Below are 21,390 nucleotides of genomic sequence, written 5' to 3'. Positions count from 1 at the left end.
GTCTGCTGTTAGTCTGATGGGCTTCCCTTTGTATGTGACCTGGCCTTTTTCTCTGGCTGACCTTAACATTTTTTCTTTCATTTTGACCTTGGAGAATCTGACGATTATGAGTCTTGGTGTTGTTCTTCTCATGGAGTATCTTACTGGGGTTCCCTGGATTTTTTGAGTTTGAATGTTGGCCTGTCTTGGTAGGTTGGGCAAGTTCTCCTGGATGATACCCTGAGGTATGTTTTCCAACTTGGTTTTGTTCTCCCTGGCCCTTTCAGGTACCACAGTTAGTTGTAGATTTGGTCTTTTTATATAAACCAATAGTTCTTGGAGGTTTCGTTCATTCCTTTTCATTCTTTTTTCTCTAATCTTGTCTGCCTTATTTCAGCAAGATAGTCTTCAAGCTCTGAATTCTTTCCTCCACTTGGTCTCCTCAGCTGTTGTTACATGTGGTTGCATTGTGAAGTTCTCATGTTATGTTTTTCAGCTCCATCAGGTCATTTATGTTCCTCTCTCAACTGGTTAGTCTGCTTAATAGCTCCTGTAATGTTTTATCACGGTTCTTAGCTTCTTTGCATTGGGTTAGAACAAACTCCTTTAACTCAGTGAAGTTCATTACTGCCCACCTTCTGAAACCTATTTTTGTCATTTCAAAACTCAGACTCTGCCTAGTTTTGTGCCCTTGCTGGAGAGATGTTGCAGTCATTTGAAGGAGAAGAGACACTTGTGCTTTTTGAGATTTCAGCATTTTTGCATTGATTATTTCTCATCTTTGTGGGCTTATCTACCTTCGGTCTTTGAGGCTGCTGACCTTTAGATGGGGTTTTTGTGGAGTCTTTTTTTGTTGATGATGTTGGTGGTAGTGGTGCTTTCTGGTTTTTTGTTTTTTTAACAGTCAAGACCCTCTTCCATAGGGCTGCTGTGGTTTGCTGGGGTCCACTCCAGATGATATTCACCTGGGTGCTTCCTGTACCTGGAGGTATCACCAGTGGAAGCTGTGGAATAGCAAAGATTGCTGCCTGCCCCTTCCTCTGGGAGCTTGCTCCCAGAGAGGCACTGACCTGATGCCAGCTAGAATGCTCCTGTAGGAGGTATCTGGTGACCCCAGTTCGGAGGTCTCACCCAGTCAGGAGGCACAGGATGAGGGACCTGTTTAAAGACGCTGTGACTGCCCCTTGGCAGAGCAGGTACACTGCGCTGGGGGGAATTCCCCTTGTCCGGACTGCATGGACTCTTCAGAGCCAGCAGGCAGGAAAGACTAAGTCAGCTGAACAGAGAGACCATAGCTGCTTCTCCCCCCAGGGCTCTGTCCCAGGGAGATCAGAGTTCTGTCTGTAAACCCCTGGCTAGAATTGCTGAAATTCCTGGAGGGGAAGGTGAGGAGGGACGGATCTGCGACCCACCTAAAGAAAGAGTCTGCCCATGAATTGCCATAGCTGCTATGCTCCACTGTGGAGAATCCCTCCCAGTCCAAACCACCTATTCTCCCTGGTACTGGCTAGAGCCACAGTGATTGCGCTGTCCCTCTCTCCTTTTTCAGTGACATGAAGGCCTCCCACAGGAGAAGACTTTTGAACCTGGTCTTAAGGGACCAGTGGTATTTCAGTAGTTAGAGGAAGGAAGGGAGAACATTCTAAGCAGTGGGTCTGTTCCACCTGGCAGAGACATGAAGATGTGAAGACAGGAAAATTGAGAGGAAAACATGAAAAGGCAGACACTAGAGAAGAGACTAGAAAAGTTGATGGGGACTAGATCTTGACCCAACAGTCAGCCCATCTCCTCTAGGCCAGTGTTTGGCTATTTTTTTTTTTCCTGAGATGGAGTCTTGCTCCGTCACCAGGCTGGAGTGCAGTGGCGCGATCTCGGCTCACTGCAACCTCTGCCTCCCGGGTTCGGGTGATTCCCCTGCCGCAGCTTCCCATGTAGCTTGGACTACAGACATCCGCCACCACCACGCCTAGCTAATTTTTTGTATTTTAGTAGAGACAAGGTTTCACCATATTGGCCTGGCTGGTCTCGTGATCCACCCGCCTTGGCCTCCCAAAGTGTTGGGTTACAGGTGTGAGCCACCATGCCCGGCCTGTCTTATCTTTTTTAAACTGATACTTCTATAATGCTTTCTTAGTCAAGAGGGTCCCACTAACTAGCTAAGAAGAGTTTGTCAAACTGTATTTTCAGCAGTGTCCATCACGAAAGAAAATGTTTAATCTACTTTTCTAAATTACCTCTTTTGTTCACATTCTTTTTTTTTTTTTTTTTTTTTTTTGGAGATGGAGTCTCGCTGTCCCTGAGGCTGGAGTGCAGTGGTGTGATCTCGGCTCACTGTAACCTCCACCTCCTGGGTTCAGGTGATTCTGCCTCACCCTCCTGAATAGCTGTGACTATAGGCTCAGGCCACCACACCTGGCTAATTTTTGTATTTTTAGTAGAGACAGGGTTTCACCATGTTGGCCAGGATGGTCTTGAACTCCTCTCTTTTCTTCACATTCTGATGAACCCTTGAGTCAGGAAAGGGGAACCTTCCTTGCAAATTGCTGCAGGGACTCACTGAAGCGGTGTAGGGGCAGGATGCTGGTGTTTTAGCTACTTGCCAGCTCAGGAATCTGGTCAGGAAAGAGGCTGGGAACGGTACTATTGATATATTCATGATAGTGACTAGTTGAACATGGTACCAGGAGAGAAGACAAATGATCAGATGATGTCCTCGCGTTGAACTCCCACCAGTGTGATTTGTGTATCTGGCCATCTATAAAAGTGTCTGGAAGAGGAGAGGGAAGAATTATGAGCTACCTCCAGACAAAGGGACAGTGTAGGGGTTGGAACGAAGCCATGATGAATTTCCTCTTTTATGTCTTTTTATATTTCCAAAAATAAAGGAGCATACCTGGAGAGATCAAAAGAGGGGCTGTCTGACCTCAGAGACGTATTTTCTGATGCCTCTGGACCGTATCATTAAAGTTGTGACTTTCTCTCATCTGATCCATGTTTGTTCTTCTCTGGCCCCTGCCCACTAGGTTATTGGGCAGTATCCAGGGATCAGGCGTGCTTGGGCAACCAAGGCAGGATTGGCCCACTGAGGTGCTCCCCATCTAGGCTGCCACTGGCTGCCAGAAACAGCCACGCACTAGTCCCCAAAATGCTTCCATGTGAGCCCACACAGCTTGTACACAAGTCATGCACACTTCACCTGCTGTCATGTGAAATACCTGCTTCTGGGTTTCACTCCCTGAGAGGTCAGGCATCACCGGTATGACAAACCCTTGCCTGCCAAAAGTTCACCTGGAGAGAATATTCACCTTAATTTCTACATAGTGAAAGGAACCTCAGCACACACTGTATCTTTCATTTGGGGATTACATTAGGCAGTTGATTAGTGTGCAGTCTTACCTTTCACGTGTAACATTTTTCTGTAGTTTTCTTTTCTCCATTAATTTGATGGAAAAACAGATAATTTGAGCCACACGCTGCCGTATCTAATTCAACTTCAGTCAGGTGCTCCACAGCACCTAGCATACTTGATTTAGGAATTGAGTACTGGGACTAAGATTACAGTGAAGCGTCCTGGTACTGCTGGGGGTGGATTTCCACACCACTTACTTGGAAAGAGAATAATGAAACTACAGGATCATATAAGAGAATGTTTTGAAGATTTAAGCTGAACAAAAGAATCTTTAAGTGTGATACATGGGAGAAAGTTCAGTTCATTGTGAAACTTTTTGGAGTGGAGCACATCTAAATGAAATCGGTAGCAGAACAGAATGTGACTACAGAGCTATAGAAATCTATAACGATGTCTTATAATAAATTATATAAGAATTTCATAGTATTTCTGAGCCTCAGGATGTGGGAGGAAAACAGAACAGTGAAAATGGTGTTGCTGAGCTTTGTACTTCTCTACGTATTGATGTCGCAGAGCTTTATACTTCTATATGTATTTGACAGACATCGGTAGTAAGTGCTTGTTTCATCTGATGGCTTTAAGGAGGTGAAATGCCAGGTAACAGCTCAGGGAAGGAGCAGTGGACAAATTTGTGACTATTTTGTTTTCTCTTATCAAGGACAGTTGTTTATAAGTTCTGTTGTGAGTAAAGGTCTTAGAAAATGAAAATCTGTGTGGATTTTAGAAAGCAATCATGTTGTCTAAAGGGGCTTCATTTGCTAACATTTGGCAGTTTGACTGTGGGAGAGACGTAAAATAGCACAACTTTATGATTGCCATTCCTTGTGATATTGGCCTCGATATTGATTTTCGCCTTGACAAGTGACTGTTGAGTGTTTTGTATGTCTCGTGTGAACTGCAGACTTACTTGTGGCTAGCACCTGAAATGGGACAGACACCACTGCAGTTGTGAAGACAAAAACAGTTGAATGTACCACAGTCTAGAAAGACAAATTCCCAAGTATGTTGTCACAGGTGATGGGATAAAGAACTTATCTTAAGTAATATTTTTTACTTGGCTTGTATTATAAAGTAAATGTGTAAAATCTTTAATAATAATCATAGTATTTAAAGACAAATTTTTAGTTTTCTCATCATGTGATATTACATGGTTTAACTTGCTGTAAATTAGTTTTGTAAAAACATTATTAACACAATTTTTTTTTGCTGCAGGGAGAGACAGTCTCATTGGAGTGCAGTGGCATGATCATGGCTCACTGCAGCCTCAGCCTCCTGAGTAGCTGGACCTACAGGTGCATGGCACCATGCCCAGCTAATTTTTGTATTTTTTATAGAGACGGGGTTTTGCCGTGTTGCCCAAGCTGGTCTCAAACTTCTGGGCTCAAGCAATCCACTTGCCTTGGCCTCCCAAAGTACTGGAATTACAGGAGTGAGCCACTGCGCTTGGCCTTCATCAACACAAATTTTTAAATGAAGTATTTTTGCTTTGGACCTTAGGTTGCATATTGCTTTCATGAACTGATGCTTAACATTCTTTTTTTGTTGTTGTTGTTGAGACCGAGTCTTGCTGGGTCGCCCAGGCTGGAGGGCGGTGGTGCCATCTTGGCTCACTGCAAGCTCCGCCTCCTGGGTTCCCGCCATTCTCCTGCCTCAGCCTCCCGAGTAGCTGGGACCACAGGCGCCCGCCACCTCACCCGGCTATTTTTTTGTATTTTTAGTAGAGACGGGGTTTCACCGTGTTAGCCAGGATGGTCTCGATCTCCTGACCTCGTGATCCGCCTGTCTCGGCCTCCCAAGGTGCTGGGATTACAGGCGTGAGCCACCGCGCCCGGCCGCTTAACATTCTTATAATTTACTCTTTAATAAATCAGCTAGATTATGTTTCATGATTTCTATGTTGTTTTTCTAGATTATAAGACAAGAAAGGTTTTAGGTAGCAAAGTGCAAGCCCATTTCAAACAACACACGGGGGACTTTCGTAGTCTTCATGCCATCTGCAAAATGTAAGATGACGTATTCAAAGTATGTTCTTTTTCTAACATTTTTTCAAATGTTGGAGATGTCTTGAGATGCTCTATAAGAATTTCAACCCGATAAGTCATGCTGTTAAAGCATCTTGAGACAAATTTATGGAATTATCATTTTAGGTATTTTCCCTTGTTTTTCAACATCTTTGCTTTCTGTCTTATTAAATTATTTAAAATTTTAATTGACAAATAATTGTATATATTTATAGAGTACAGTGAATTTTTGGTAAATGTATACAAGGTGGAATGATTACATCAAGCTAATTTAGCATATCCCTTACTTCATGTCATTTTTTATGGTGAGGCATTTGAAATTTTTTCTCAAACTTTGAAATATATATACAGTTTATTAACTGTAGTCACCATGCTGTGCTGGTCTCAAGAACTTATTCCTCCTGTGAAGAAGGTGAAACTTTGCACGCTTTGACCAACATCTCCCAATTTCTCTCCCCAGCCCATGCCTCTGGTAACCACCATTATACTCTTACTATGAGTTTGACTTTGTGATATTCCACGTATAAGTGAGATCATGGATTATTTGTCTTTTTGTACCTGGCCTAGTTCACTTAACATAATGTCCTCCAGGTTCATCCGTGTTGTTGCAAATGACAGAATTTCCTTCTTTTTTAGGGCTGATGATTACTCCATTTGTGTATCTGTTCTACATTTTCTTTATCCATTTGTTGGACACTTAGGTTAATTCCATATCTTGGCTAATGTGAAAAATGCCACAATGTACGTGAGAGTGGGAGCGCAGATATCTCTTACTTTACTTATTTTGGATGTATATTCAGAAATGGGGTTGCTTGATTATATGGCAGTTCTATTTTGAAGTTTTCAAGTCACTCCTGTACAGTTTTTCCTAATGGCTGGACTAACGTAGACTCCACCAGTGTGCAGGAGTTCCCTTTTCTCCACATCCTCACCAACCACATCCTCACCAACATTTATCTTCTGTCTTTTTGATGAAACAGGTATGAGGTGATACCTCATTATGATTTTATTTTATATTTTCCTAATGATTGAGCGTTTGGTGATATTGAGCATTTTCTCATGAATCTTTTGACCATTTATATGTCGTCTTTTGAGAAATGTCTACTCAAATCCTTTGCCCATTTTAAAATTGGGTTATTTGTTTTCTTGATACTGTGTTGTTGGAGTTCCTTATATATTTTAGATATTAACCTCTTATCCATTGTATGGTTTACAAATATTTTCTTCCACTCTGTGGGTTGTCTCTTTCTTGACCATTTCCTGTGCTATGCAGAAGCTTTTTAGTTTGATGCAACCCCATTTGTCTACGTTGTGCTTTTGGGGTCATATCTCCTGCTTGCTTCTGTCTTTAATCAGGGGTCCATTGGGTTTGCAAATGAAATAACGTGACTAAGAAACAATGGAAAACTCTATAATGTCAAACTGTGACAAGACGAGCAGTGTAGTGACGATGAAGCTTAGTGGCTGAGTTGTGAGCATGGGCCTTTGCCCCAACAACTTTAAAGCATGCTCACTGGTAAAACAGCAGACTCTCCAGCAACTTCCTGGTAAGTGTGGTCCTCGTTTCCATTATCGATTGTATTTTAATTGAAATTGGAACCGTTGCTGAAATCACCTGCACTCTCGTAAACCTTCTGGAAACACTTTTGTGGATCCTGGGATTTGCAAATCATCATTTGGGAAGTACAGCCTTTCCTCTCCTGAGCTGACCTCCCTCGCCAGCCTGGTTCTCTCTCCTGAGCTGACCTCCCTCGCCAGCCTGGTTCTCTCTCCTGAGCTGACCTCCCTCGCCAGCCTGGTTCTCTCTCCTGAGCTGACCTCCCTCGCCAGCCTGGTTCTCTCTCCTGAGCTGACCTCCCTCGCCAGCCTGGTTCTCTCCTACTGTTGTTCTGGTTTGGAGATTTCAAACCCTTTAGCCTTAGGGGGAGCAAAAATTATAAGTATGTGACCAAAAGAGGAAATGGGACAGGCAAGGCCTGAATTGAGTCCTGAAAGATGGATAAATATTTGCCATACAGATAGGAGGGACTGGGAGGTAAAATTTTTAATCTCTTAAGGTTTATGAGAAGATTTTGGAAAAAATCTGTACTTAATAACCTGTCATATTCTATGGGTAGAGAAAAATATACCCTGATTAAAATACTTATTATGCTTTTAAAGTTAGAGAAATATTAGTTCTAGGAGTGGGAGGGCTGGGGAGCGGAGGCAATTATGTAGTGTAAAAACCTCTGCTTTTGGTTTTCATACCTGCCAACTCTTCCTCCTTCCAGTCTTTCTGTCCACAGAGTTTAATAAAACTAAGTGCATTAAACTCCGTTTTGAAAATTCACATTTAGTCCCTCTAATTAGTAAACTTGATGTACCTAAAGTCTTGTGTGCCAACCATTGTGCTGAACATTTTAGACAGAGAAGTTTTAAAGGAGATGCAGATTGTCTTGGAAGAAACCACTGTATAGTTGTGTTCAGAAACTGAATTCCCTTCTTTTTAAATGTGTTTTAAAATTTATACGTAGATTTGGAAATCGGAAGGATTATTTGAAATAGGCTGTGTAGAATTCAGTAATTGGGGGACGGGGTTGGGAAGTGGCTGGGTTCTTGAGTTATGGTGTAGAATTACTCAGCTCTGACTGGTGGTGAGTTTTCTTATGGCTGTTCTGATTTTTACCATTGCAAGATAATGGCATAGTAGTGATTTTCTCTTGTGTTGCAAATATCTCAGTTTAACTGCTGCTATAATACAAAGCCTTTAGTCCTAAGAATTTCAGGAAAAATGTGAAATTTGAATACATGGTAATACACTTATTTTATCAAGTTTCTGAGGTATTCACTTTATGTGTTGGTATTGATTTTGCTATGTGTGTCTAAGGAATCTACAGGGGAATTGTTAACCTCAGAACACAAATGTCAGTTTCTGGACCTAGACTCGGAACCAAATGACATAAGAATTTGGTTCACAGAACATTTTAAATTTCACTGTAGTTGTTTTTATAAAATACAGAGGCTCAATGACAACTCACTAGATTTTTGTTGTCTAGAAAAACTATAATGTTGGATATGAAGGCTTTCAATTAGTTTAAAGGAAAAATTATGAAAAGTAAATATAACTTTACATGCAATAATAAAATAATTTAAATATGTGTTATAGTTTTAAGAAACAGTAAAAATTTATAAAGTAATACTCAAGCTTAATTTTTAGAATGAATTCATTAACCCAGTTGCATTTATTTTTATTGAAATAGTACCATTAATATACTTTTCTAAATATTATCTTTTTGTGACATATGCATCCATTTCCTGTTTTAACCTGTGCAGTTCCCTAAGAAAACTGTTTTCACAAAGAGAATACTCTGAAAATGTTTAAACTTTTATTTCTAGGTTTTATTTCTATTCTTTTAATTATTGATATAAAGAGCAATTCCTTTCAAATTACTGGGCACACATGGACGTATTATCTACCTAATCTTTCATTTAAAAAAAAAAAAAAGCCTGAGAGCTTCTGCATATCCACTGTTGCTCTCAGTTGTGTGTGTCAAAAATATTTCCTGTCAGGTTATTAATTGAGATAGTACTGAATGGAACCAGCATTTTAAATAAAAGTAAGAGTAGGCAAAACACTAAACCTTCTGTATACTAGCCCAGAAAGACTAACACATAACACTCAGACTAGTATAGATGAAATCCAGGAGCTGTGGCTCACTCCTATAATCCCAGCATTTTGGGAGGCCGAGATGGGAGGACCATGGAGGCTGAGACGGGAGGACCATTTGAGGCCAGGAGTTCAAGGTCAGCCTGGGCAATACAGCAAGACTCCTCTCTCTACAAAAAGTTTTAAAAAATTAGTCAGGGTTGGTGGTGCTGGCCTGTGGTCCCAGTTACACCCCAGAGGCTATGAGGGCAGATTGCTTGAGCTCAGGAGTTCGAGGTTGCAGTGAGCCATGATCACACCACTGCACTCCAGCCTGGATGACAGAGTGAGACCTTGTCTCTAAAAAAGAGAAATACATTCTTTAGTGTCTTCTGTTTGCCAGGCTTTGTGCCAGGTACAGGATAGAGTGATGAATGAAACACTGTGTCTGCTGTGCAAGCATTTTACGATCTAGTTGTGTATGATGGCAAGTAAACGGGCAAATAATGATCCAGTGTGATACATGCTGCTAACGAGGTAAGTCATCTTAGGAAATCAGGAAAAGTTTCCCAGCGGAAGACAAGCAAGCTGACATTTCCCTTTGTTAGCTTTTCCTTCTTAAACATTCCATCAGAATCCATCAGAATAAACCAATGAAATAAAACTGATAGATTTTTTCCTATTTTGAAAAAAACCATTCATTTGCTTCATAGTTCAGGAAAAAACCGTGCTGGTTTGATTCAGAAGTTGACAGATGAGATGTGTTTGACCTGGCTTTGTTGTTGGTGGATTACTTCGACTGAAGTTCTCATTATACTTTAAAATATGTGTTAAAACATATATCCCTCCCCAAATTATACACATTTGAAAATGTTTAAAATTTCAAAAATTAAACATAGGAGTTTTTGTCCTATATTTTTACCATCCATTTTATACATAAGTATATATAGACGATATACTGTTGCTGCTTAATGCAAAATAGATGTCCTTAAAGCAATTTAGTATTTGTTTACAAATATGTATGTACAGTTTTTCTCTTGATTTGAAACTGCAATTTTACCACATATTTAGAGAAAAAAAAAGCCAAATCTTGATATGTTGCACCAGATTTCATGTAAGAGCTGTTTGGAGCAGTGGAAGAGTCTCAAAGGACTCAACGCGTTTTCATGCTTCGTGTTCTTTCATGTAAACCTGATTTGAGAAATTTGTCATCACTTTTTCCTTCACAGAAATTTTATAACAAGTCAGCATCCATTTGTAGTCTCTGGTTCATCTCAAATGTTTAGCCTCTTCTCCTTTTTTTGTTTTTTGATGACCTTTGTCATGTTTCATCCTAAATTTATATCTCTAGGCGCAAGTCCTCTTGTGAACTCCAATTATTCGTTCTTAGTCTTTGCTTGGATTTCAAATGTAACGTAACCAAAACAGAACTGTTGGACTTCCCTTCAATTCCCTGTAACCGAACTTGTTCCTGTTAAATTCTTCCTCATCTTATTAAATGGTAGCTATGATCTTCACTTGTTCAGGCCAAAAACTCAAGCATTATCCTGACTCCTTTCATTACCCATATGCCGTGCTGCAGTGAGTCGTGTTGGCTGTGTCGTCCGCTTCTCCCACCACTGACCTCCAAGCCACCGTTGTCCACCACCTGGGCTCCAGCAGTGACTGCCTAACCATTTTCTCCTCTTCCATTCACCTTTTTATGGCCCATTCTCTACACAACAGCCAGAGCGATCCTTTGAAAGCAGAAGTCAGACTCCTTCACGCCTTGGCTCAAAATCCAGTGGCTTTCTGTCTCCTTCAGAGCAAAACCCAAACGTGGCGGTAGGGCCCTAAACGACCTCACTCCCTCTTTGAGCTCGTATTTTGCCCCTCTACTTACCCACTCTGCCCTGGCCACACTAGCCTCTTTGCTGTTCCTCTGTAACCACGGGCATTCCTAGCTTAGGGCCTTTACGCTTGGTCTTTCTCCTGATATGAACCTTTATCGCCTATAAATACACACGTTCATTCAGCAGTCCCTTCAGGTCACTGCTTAAATGACAACTAATCCTAAAGAGCTTTCTTGACAACTTTTGTTCTCTGCAAGGACCTTGTTTCTCTCCTTGGCATTTATCTACAAGTGACATTTTTCTATCGTTGGGTTTTTTGTTTTTTGGTTTTTTAAAAATCTGTCTATTCAACTAGAACTTGAGCTCCACAGGGCCAGGGACTTTGGTTTTGTTCTTCACTGCTCTTTTCCTCGCACCTGTCTGAAGGGGTGACTATAGCCAGGATCTAGATATCCTGATTCTGGTCCAGTGCTCTTTCTGTGGTTCTCTGTGACCTGATACATCAACCTTCTTTCACAAACGAGGTTTTTAAGTTCCTTGAGCACAGTGATTGTGTCTTTTACTGCTTTTGCTCCGTCCCCACGTAAGACATAGGACTGTGCCGTATACCCAGTGATGGCACTCCTAGTAAATGCCATGGCTTGACTAAATGACCTCCGGTGCTCCCTGTGGTCTTCATCAACGTGTATCACATTACAGGCTCACTTGGGATACTTGGCTTTTTGTTTGTTTGTTTGTTTGAGATGGAGTCTCGCTCTGTCGTCCAGGCTGGAGTGCAGTGGCATGATCTTGGCTCACTGCAAGCTCCGCCTCCTGGGTTCACGCCATTCTCCTGCCTCAGTCTCCCGAGTAGCTGGGACTACAGGTGTCCGCCACCACGCCCGGCTATTTTTTTTGTATTTTTAATAAAGACGGGGTTTCACCGTGTTACCCAGGATGGTCTTGATCTCCTGGCCTCGTGATTCGCCTGCCTTGGCCTCCCAAAGTGCTGGGATTACAGGTGTGAGCCACCGCGCCCGGCCGATACTTTGCTTTTTGTGGGAGTAAGAGACAAGTTGCCATTACTCAACAGATACACGGTGGCGTTTGGAAACTGCATGCAGTTTGAGTGAAAAAATCATGATACTGTAGGAGTCTGGTTTTCAATAAATAGCTTATTTGTATTCTGAATTTCGAACATTTCATGTAACTGTAACTTTGGGTGTAGTGGATAATGATACTGAAATTAGTGGTTTTGTGTTGGTTTAAGTCTCTTTTTTTTCCCCAGGAGGGTGGTATTTCTGCACTCAACCACCTCATGTTGTTAGGGGGAGTATATCCCAGATAAATTCTGTTGTAAATCAAAGAGCATCCATGATTGGCTTGGATCTTTCTTACGCAACTACTAAGATGCTCCTACATTTGATTTTGAAAAGTTTCCTTCTCTTGGCTACGAAGTTTCTTAAGTGACTCTGGTAATATTGATGGTTTTCCCCCTTGTTTTTACAGGTGATCTGCAACTCTTTCACCATCTGTAATGCAGAGATGCAGGAAGTTGGTGTTGGCCTGTATCCTAGGTATGGTGTATGGTACTTCATTTACTGGAAGACACTTTCATTCCCACCCAAATCCCCAGCCCCTTAGAGGCAGTTACAAAGGCAGCTTCAGCGGCTTGTTCAAGAGCCAAGCTTAAAACATAGCAATAAATTACAAAAAAATAAGGAAAATGTTAATTTTAAAGAAAACAATTTTATAATCCCACATTATATGCTGTGGTATTAACAAAGGGGCATATCTGAGAACTAAATTCTTATTCTCAGGGGGACTTTGGGTGAAGAAGTTGAGGACGGTGGGTGCTAATTAACCATCAGGCTGATTTTTGGTTATTCCCCGATTTCCTGAGCTGAAGCACGTGATTGTTTCACCGGATTTGCTGTAGGCATCAGTTGGGTTCATTCTGTCTTTCGCGTTGGCATGCTCTGAGCCCCTTCACTCAAGGGGGCGAGAAGACTCTGAGGCTTTGGCCCCTGAACGCGCTCTCCAGCCGTTGCTGAGCTGAACCTTCCCACTGAGCTATGAAACTGTCTTCCCACAAGCACTGTAGTCACGCCCAGTTTCATTTTGTTTTTATGCCATAAGAGTCCAAATGCAAATTTAAACTTTCTAATAATTGTGAACTTAAGAATTCAGCCTTTTTTCTTATTTTTCACCATTGTGATTAACCGTAGGTCAGGTGTACTGGTAGGTGGTTCTCAAAAGGCAGTAGCATAGGATAATTCAAAGTGTGAACTCTGAGTTCCGGCCCCGGTCCAAATTCCATCGCCACTTACTAGTTGTATGTCCTTGGGCAAGCCATTGAATTTCTGTGCAGCAGCCTCTTTACCGGTAAATGATCCTCATAAGATCGTTGTGAGGATGAAATGTGATGAACATGCTCAAATGCAAGAAAGTGTTTCTGCATATAAGTACTCATTCTAGTTATTGTCAATTTCTCATAGCAGCTTAAATCCAGTTTGTTTCCCAGATGGTAAGAAATATACCTCCAAGGTAACAAAATGACTGGACCGTGGCCCAGGATGCATCAGGATGTAGTTGACAAAATAACATCAGCTCTCTATGTAAGAGCAAATACTCCTAATTATTCTTCAATGTGGATGTTCTAGCAAAGGCCACCATTTCTGCAAAGGAGCTCAACAAATGAGATCCTATGGGAAAGGTCAGTGGTATCTTGGCTGCCGCATCCCATTATGTCTGAGAGTATTTTTTTTCTTTTCCTTTTTTTTTTTTTTTTTTTTTTTTTTTGAGATGGAGTCTCACTCTGTCACCCAAGCTGGAGTGCAATGGTGTCATCTCGGCTCACTGCAACCTCCACCTCCTGGGTTCAAGTGATTCCCCTGCCTCAGCCTCCTGAATAGCTGGGATTACAGGCATGCGCCACCACGCCAGGCTAATTTTTTGTATTTTTAGTAGGAACGGGGTTTCGTCATGTTTAATCAGGCTGGTCTCAAACTGCTGACTTCAAATGATGCACCCACCTCAGCTTCCCAAAGTGCTGGGATTACAGACGTGAGCCACCGCACCCAGCCCTCTAAGTATTTCTTTGTGAGTCAGGTTTTTTCCAACCATGTTTGGCAGCCTTATTGACTGTTATCTAATCAGTCAACTATGCCCCAGTCCCCAAAAAGGACTCAGAAAAATTTTTAATTATTAAATGATAGAATTCCCTAATTAGCCTGCATCTTGGGGAGAATTGCACTTCCTAGGAAGTGTGCGAGTGACATTTCTGTGAATGTACCCTGAATACTGAGTCCCTGGTATCTTTTACTCATTGCATTTGTTAGATTGAGTTGTTCGACTCTACCTGCTGAGCTGTGACAGTCTCCCCCTTTTTCTTCCAGTATCTCTTTGCTCAATCACAGCTGTGACCCCAACTGTTCCATTGTGTTCAATGGGCCCCACCTCTTACTGCGAGCCGTCCGGGACATCGAGGCGGGAGAGGAGGTAAGGAAACTCATGCTTCCCACCCTGGTCTTCTTTCCTATCAAAGACCCTCTCAGCTCGGCCCGTCCCGTCCCTAAAACCGATTGTGCCTGAGGGGACAGCTTTTCATTGTCCTTCTGCCACTGAGGGTACTCAGAGTACAGTCAGCTCTCCCCAGCAGCCTATCCTTTCTTCTCCCAAATTACAAATGGGCTAATTTTTTAGGGGAGAGGTCACCGTATTTCTGGATGATGAATGTTCCTGTCCTGTGTGTGTGACAGAGAGGTGTCTGTGTGTGACAGAGGGTGTGTGTTTTATGCACACACAGGGAAGTCAGTTCTTGTCCTGTGTGTGACAGAGGTGTTTGTGTGTGACAGAGGGTTTGTGTTTTATGCACACACAGGGAAGTCAGTTCTTGTCCTATGTGTGTGACAGAGAGGTGTCTGTGTGACAGAGGGTGTGTGTTTTATGCACACACAGGGAGGTCATTAAATCTCCTCAGTGGCAACAGCTGAGCAGCCTCTCATATCCTTCCATAGGCAGGGAGGGCATCCCAGCTTGTGAGTGGGGTCCCCAGGACTTCTTTACCCGAAAGGCCACTGGTTACACTTTGAAGGTAATTCTGCATGTTCACTTTGTGTTAACAAGCAAACAGCTTATACTGTCTCAGGCTGACACTGGGACTTTGCAAACCGGCATCTCTGGGTGATCATTCCAGCAAAGGTGCAAAGGGGATGAGGACAGGGAGGATGGCCTCCAGCAGTGGCCTGGCCTTGACCCTCCAGTTGGATAGACTGCGCAGCCAGGCTCCTCTGGTGAAGAACCTTCTCGCAAGGCAGCTGCAGCGGCCTGCTCCAGGGCTGTGACCTAAGGCTGCACGGGTTTGCAGTGACTACCCGTGCTGAGTTCTGAGTTACAGATATTTACACGTTCCAGAACCCCGTTTCCGTCTCCTTTCCAATTTGCTAAAGTGGATATTTATTGCAAGGAAAACAGTATCGAAAACTTTTATTGCATTTATGCAGCACTCAGCCAATAAAACTTAAACTCAGAGGTACCATATTTTATGTAGACAGGGATTTGGCTTTGACCAGATTCTCCCCAAACTGATTTTCAGTGGAATAAACCACTTCTTACACAACTACTTGCTAAATTTCTAGATTTTAGGACCAGTGAATGAAGTATACTGGAATATATGTCAGTGAGATGGAGAATTTGTTTTTTTCTTTTTTTTTTTTTTTTTTTTTCTGGGGCCACAAAGGACTTCAAGGCAGGTAAGAGATGAAACCACTATTTTCAGCAATATTCATTTTGGAGCTGAAGAGTGGCTGCTGCTGTTGTCGATGATGATGATGTTTTTGCAAATTAAAAAACCAAGTAACTTGACAAAAGTGGTTAGAACTGGTTGGAATTTTCAGAAACAACAAAGAAAGTCTCTTATATTTTCCTAGGCTCGACTGCCAGTCATTCTCCCATGGTTGCTTTTCACTTGGTTGAATAAAACACTTTGTCGTTTGGTGCTGCTTTCACGTTTTCACATCTTTCTCTTTCCATCTCTGGAGCAACAAGCAAATCCTCCATCTTGCCTAATACGAGACATTTCCACTCAGTGTAAAGCCCTTCAGACTCAGATATTTTCCCCTGTGGTACTTAGCAAGACATCTTCTCAACAAAAAGAAGGTTCTCCCCACAAGTCCTTCATATATACCAGCTTGTTAATAAACATTTCTATATTCCATTTTGTAGGTCTTGCTGAATAGCGTTTCCCCTGATTCATCGTCCTCTCTGTCCATTATGGCTGTTTGTCTTATTAAGCGCCCTTCGAGACCCTTTGTTATGATTTAAATGTGTCCCCCAGATTCCATCTGTTGAAAACTTTATCCCCAAATTCTTGTTAATGGTTTGTGGAGGTGTGCAGTCTTTGGGAAGTCATTTGGATTAAATAAGGTTATCAGGGTGGGAACCCCATGATGGGATTGGTGGCTTTATAAGATAGAGGACACTCCTGCCACCTCCTCATGTGATCAGGCAGCAGGAAGGCCCTCCCCAGATGCCGGCACTGTGCTCTTGGCATCATGCTTCCCGGCCTCCAGAACTGAGAAATGTATTTATAAAGTACCCAGTCTGTGGTATTCTGTTAAAACAACAGAAAATGGGCTAAGATACCCTTTCAATCACCATCTCGTCTATGACTCTTTCCCTGATTTCCCATGTTAGAAGGAAGTTCTCACTTACAGTGGTTATTAATACATCTTTGGCACGTTATTATGGCTCTTTTGGAGACCTCTCTATTTATGAGCTTTACGAGGATAGACAATTGTGTCTTATTTCTGTATCTCTTAGCACTTTGCCTTATATCCGGGAGGTACTTGATAACCTTTTGTTGAATTGACTATTATATTGAGCTTACTCTTATGACCAGCAGTATTTCTTGTGGGGACACTATTGCCATTTTGAATGGGACAGTTCTTCATTGTGTGGGATTGTTGCATCGTTGGAGAAGACTTGTGTCCTTGGCACATGCTTAACTAATGCCTGTAGCCATCCCTCAACAACTAAAATATATCCTATGCCTTTCACACTGACCCCTTGGAGCAGAGGTAGGGGAGGGAGAGCCATGAAAGAGACATTTTGAGGCATTGATTAAGGAGGGTAATTCCTATTTATTGTACAAATATCAGCTTTAAATTAATGAAGGAATAAGTCTAGACATTTTGTGTTCCCAACACACAAAAATGGTAAATACGTGAGGTAATGGATAACCCAAATACCATGACTTGATCATTACACATCCTATGCATGTAACAAAATAGTACCTGGACCCCATAAATATGTATAAATATTATGTATTAATTTTTTTAAAGTTAAAATTCCTTGGGAAAAAATTTAGATATGTTGATAATTTCATATCATGAACTTTGCATTTGGTTTTAGTGTTCATTAGGGCACCCACAGTTTTAATATGAGCTATTTGGGATCTGTGTGTCAGAATATAGGCTTCACAATGGAAGACTCAACAGCAACTGAGGCAGAAGTTCCTCAGTCTACATTTGTTGAGTAAATTAACGAGACTTCTTAAAGATAAAATAAGAGCTGGAATAGGGCTGGGCACTGTGGCTCATGCCTGTAATCCCAGCACTTTGGGAGGCCAAGGCAGGTGGATCACTTGAGGTCAGGAGTTTGCATTCAGCCTGGACAACATGGTGAAACCCCGACTCTACTAAAAATATAAAAAATTATCCAGGCATGGTGGTGCACACCTGTAATCCCAGCTACTCAGGAGGCTGAGGCAGGAGAATCGCTTGAACCTGGGAAGCGGAGGTTGCAGTGAGCCAAGATCACGCCATTGTACTCTAGTCTGGGCAACAAGAGTGAAACTCCATCTCAGAGAAAAAGAAAAGCTGGAATAGAATCTCAGACATCTGTAAATGACTGTCAGTCCTCAGGGGTGTCTCATGGCTCCCGAAAGGAGAGGAATATGAAAGCCAGTCTACTGCCAGTTTAAGATGGGAGCATTTCAAACCTCACACAAGGAGAGCTGGAAAATTGCCCAAGGTCTATGATAACAGAAGTTGCTATGGAAATTTCTTACCCCTTGTTTCTCTCTATGTAAATCCATCCTTTGGACCCTCTTTGTACAGTTTCCTTGCATCCAGCAACATTTATAATACTTTGCTGTTTAAGGCTCTCCATTGTAATGCTGAGTTATTGGGCCTTTTTTTTTTTTTTTTTTTTTTTTTTTTTTTTTTTGAGTTTGGATTTTTGTCTCCCCATTCAGCCACCTCCTAGAGAGAGATGTGGAATATCATTTAAGTCATGGCTCACTTGACTGGATTGCTGTTGGCTACCTTTTCAAATTATCTTAAATATGAAATTCATTTGGTCTGATAGTTTTATAAAACAGGAATCGGAGGAAAGCTGGGTAGTCCAAAGCCAGTCTTATGGGAGTTGTGGTTAAAATAACTTGTAGCTGTTATGAATAATGCCATTGGCGCCAGCATTCTCTGGAGCCATATCAACTGGGAGAACTGTGATTGAAAGAAGGTGAACGCATCAGTGTCCCTAATGTCAGTCTTAGTCTGATGTCTTTTGGGATTAAGACAGTCTGTTTCTTCTCTTAGTCACCTTATTTGCTAAACCATTAAACAAATTCACTGCATGTTTACTCGATGTCGGGAGTTGGGCAGCAGTTTTAGAACCCTTCTCTAATACAAAGATTATTAAGACCCAGCCCTGCCTTCTAGAGTTCAAGGTATAGTTGAGGAAACTGATACAACAAACAATAATAGAATTAAGATGCACAGTGGTGTAAATGGGCACAGGGCTTATAGAAGCTCAGAGCTGGGGCACCCAAGTGATTAGTAAGGGGAGGGAGTGGAGAGTGGCTAAGGGATGTTTCCAGAGGACTGACTCCTACACTCTGAAAGGATCCATGGTGTTAGAGTTGGATGAGGCTGGAAAAGGCATTGTAGACAGAGACACAGAGGCCAGCGACAGAATGGTAAGTTCAAGGAGCAAGAAGCAGTTCTCATCAATAGACTGAAGAATTTAGATGTGACCCGAAGTTGAGGGAATATGTAGGGATCAGATTGACAAACCCCCTGGGGATGTTATTACAGACCTTGGTTTAGCTGAAGGTTTCATAACATTGTCTGGTTTATAGGAGGCGCCCAGTAAATATCTGTAGAAGGGAGAAGGATGGGCAATGGGATATTATTGAAGGGTTTCAGCAAAGGAACTGTGTGGCCAAATATTCTTTTTTTTTTCCTGCATGTTTACAAATGTTACTGTTTTTTTATTGTACATACTATACATAGAACATTTAAAGAAAACAATTTTTAAAACCCCACACAATTCTGCTAACTGCTGAGTTAGATTTGGGATATCACAAATTAAACCTTTTACTCAGTGTACATTCAATTTTACCTCAGTCACTGTTGCTGTAGTGTGAGTTTGTCTCAAGTCATTGAACCTATATGATTGAAATGTGATGTTTCCTTTGCCTTTCATTCACTTCTTGTATATACAACCATGGCTATGATGATAGGGGACATTTATAGGGCGATTCAATTTAGGAAGCAATAGATGACGCCTAATAGGTAAAAACAAAAAACAAAACCCAAGGACTACAAAATTGAATAAGACCTAAGTAGTCTGTACCATCTTTGGAATCTTAGAAAACTCAGATAATGTTACATATTCATTTTTTTTTATTTTATGGAAGAAAATGTAAGGTTTAAACTGGGAAATTACTTGTTCAGTGCTACACTTACTACTATGCAGTGTTCAAGGGGTTAGTAAAGCTTCATTCTCAGGATCAAAGTAACAATTATTTATCTAGGACAGTGCCCAGCACATGACACTTAATATATAGTGATTTTCTTCTTCCACTTATGATTAGAGTTTCCTGAAGGGAAAAGTAGAGCTCAGATGGTGAGTGTCAAAAAAATTAATATAACAATATAGATTTCTCATAAATTGTGGAAACAAATATTTAGTGAATCTATCAAAAGTATAGTAAATAGATCTCATCTCACGTATCAAAGCAGAAGAATTGGTCTTTGGCGGAGGTGGTCTGGCTGATGTTTGGACTTGGCAAGAAAGATCGCTAAAACTGTTGAATAACATTTGGTTTGTGTGTAGAAGTGTTGGTCCATGATGACGTCCACACAGATGACTTTCCATTCTTAAATTCACATTTTCTATAAGCAGTCTTTGTTCTAACACAAGCTCCTCTGAAATTGAAGCTGGAAGTGTTATGACTAGTTTCACTTTACATAAAGGTACCCTGAAGTCTGCAATGAGCAGGTACTTTCAGGTTTAGGCTGTTGAATACAAATCCATAAAAGTTTGATTTTTGTTTTTGGCTTAAGATGATAAAACTACTTTTAACAGGGTTTTATTATATTCAATAAATTACTAAATTGTGATTTCACCATTAAATTCATTATAAAAGTCCCTGTGCCATTCTTAAGAATGGATAAGTGTAAAAGAAATATAATTATTCATTTACCTTTTGAATTAAACCAAAAGAATGCTTTAGTAACCTAATTGTGAGTTTTAAAAAAATAATTCCAACTTCCGTTTTAGATTCGGGGGCACGTGTGCAGGTGTGCCGCGTGGGTGTATGGGCGCGCGTGCGGGTGTGCCGCGTGGGTGTATGGCCGCGTGTGCGGGTGTGCTGCGTGGGTGTATTGCACGACCTGAACTTTGGGGTATGATGGATCCTTCGCCGCCGTAGTGAGCATAGTACCCAACAGTGTTTCACCCCTTGCCCTACCGCCCTCTCTAGTAGTGCCAGTGTCTGTCATTGCCATCTTTATGTCCATGAGTACCCAATGTTTAGTTCCCACTTATAGGTGGGAACATTGGGTGAGTGGTTTGATAGATTCTCTAAATATTTGTTTCCACAATTTGTGAGAAATCTATAATTGCTGTGTTTGGTTTTCTGTTTCTGCCTTGATTGGCTTAGGAGAGTGGCCTCTACCTGCATTCATGTTGCCACAAAGGACATGATGTCATTCTTTTTCATGGCTGCATACTATTCCATGCTGAATATGTACCACATTTTTTAGTGCACTGTTGATGGGCACTTAGGTTGATTCTATTTCTTTGTTATTGTGAATAGCACTGTGATGAACACGTGAGTGCATGGGTATTTTTCGTAGAATGACTTATTTTCTTTGGGTATGTACCCAGTAATGGGATTGTTGGCTCAAATGGTAGTTCTGAGCTCCTCTCCAAACTACTTTCCACAGTGGCTTAACTAATTTACATTCCCGCCAGTAGTGTGTAAGTGTTCCCTTTTCTCTGCAGCTTCACCAACACTTGTTATTTTTGGACTTTTTAGTAATAGCCGTTCTGACTGGTGTAAGATGGTATCTTATTGTGTGGTTTTGATTTGCATTTCTCTGATTAGTGATGCGGAGCATTTAAAAAACATGTTTGTTGGCTGCTAGTATGTCGTCTTCTGAAATGTGTCTGCTCATGTCTTTGGCCCACTTTTTAATCGGGTTATTTGCTTGTTGAATTGCTTAAGTTCCTTATAGATTCTGGGTATTAGAC

The 21,390-nt window shown here is 41.5% G+C and overlaps 1 protein-coding gene across 5 annotated transcripts in view; it reads left to right on the top strand.

Annotated features, from left to right (window-relative positions):
• Positions 1–21,390, top strand: part of SMYD3 (SET and MYND domain containing 3) — a 752,225-nt gene that overhangs the window by 561,267 nt on the left and 169,568 nt on the right. For all 5 annotated transcript variants that reach the window (XM_073011911.1, XM_073011909.1, XM_073011913.1 and 2 more), the window contains exons 6-7: positions 12,355–12,422; positions 14,244–14,346. In XM_073011911.1, the coding sequence (XP_072868012.1) occupies positions 12,355–12,422; positions 14,244–14,346 (171 nt within the window). The remainder of the gene's footprint in view (positions 1–12,354; positions 12,423–14,243; positions 14,347–21,390) is intronic.

The sequence above is a fragment of the Chlorocebus sabaeus genome, chromosome 25 (assembly GCF_047675955.1).
Source record: "Chlorocebus sabaeus isolate Y175 chromosome 25, mChlSab1.0.hap1, whole genome shotgun sequence".
Lineage (NCBI taxonomy): Eukaryota > Metazoa > Chordata > Mammalia > Primates > Cercopithecidae > Chlorocebus > Chlorocebus sabaeus.
The sequence above is the reverse complement of the archived record's forward strand: the minus strand, read 5'-3'. Positions and strand labels throughout refer to the sequence as shown.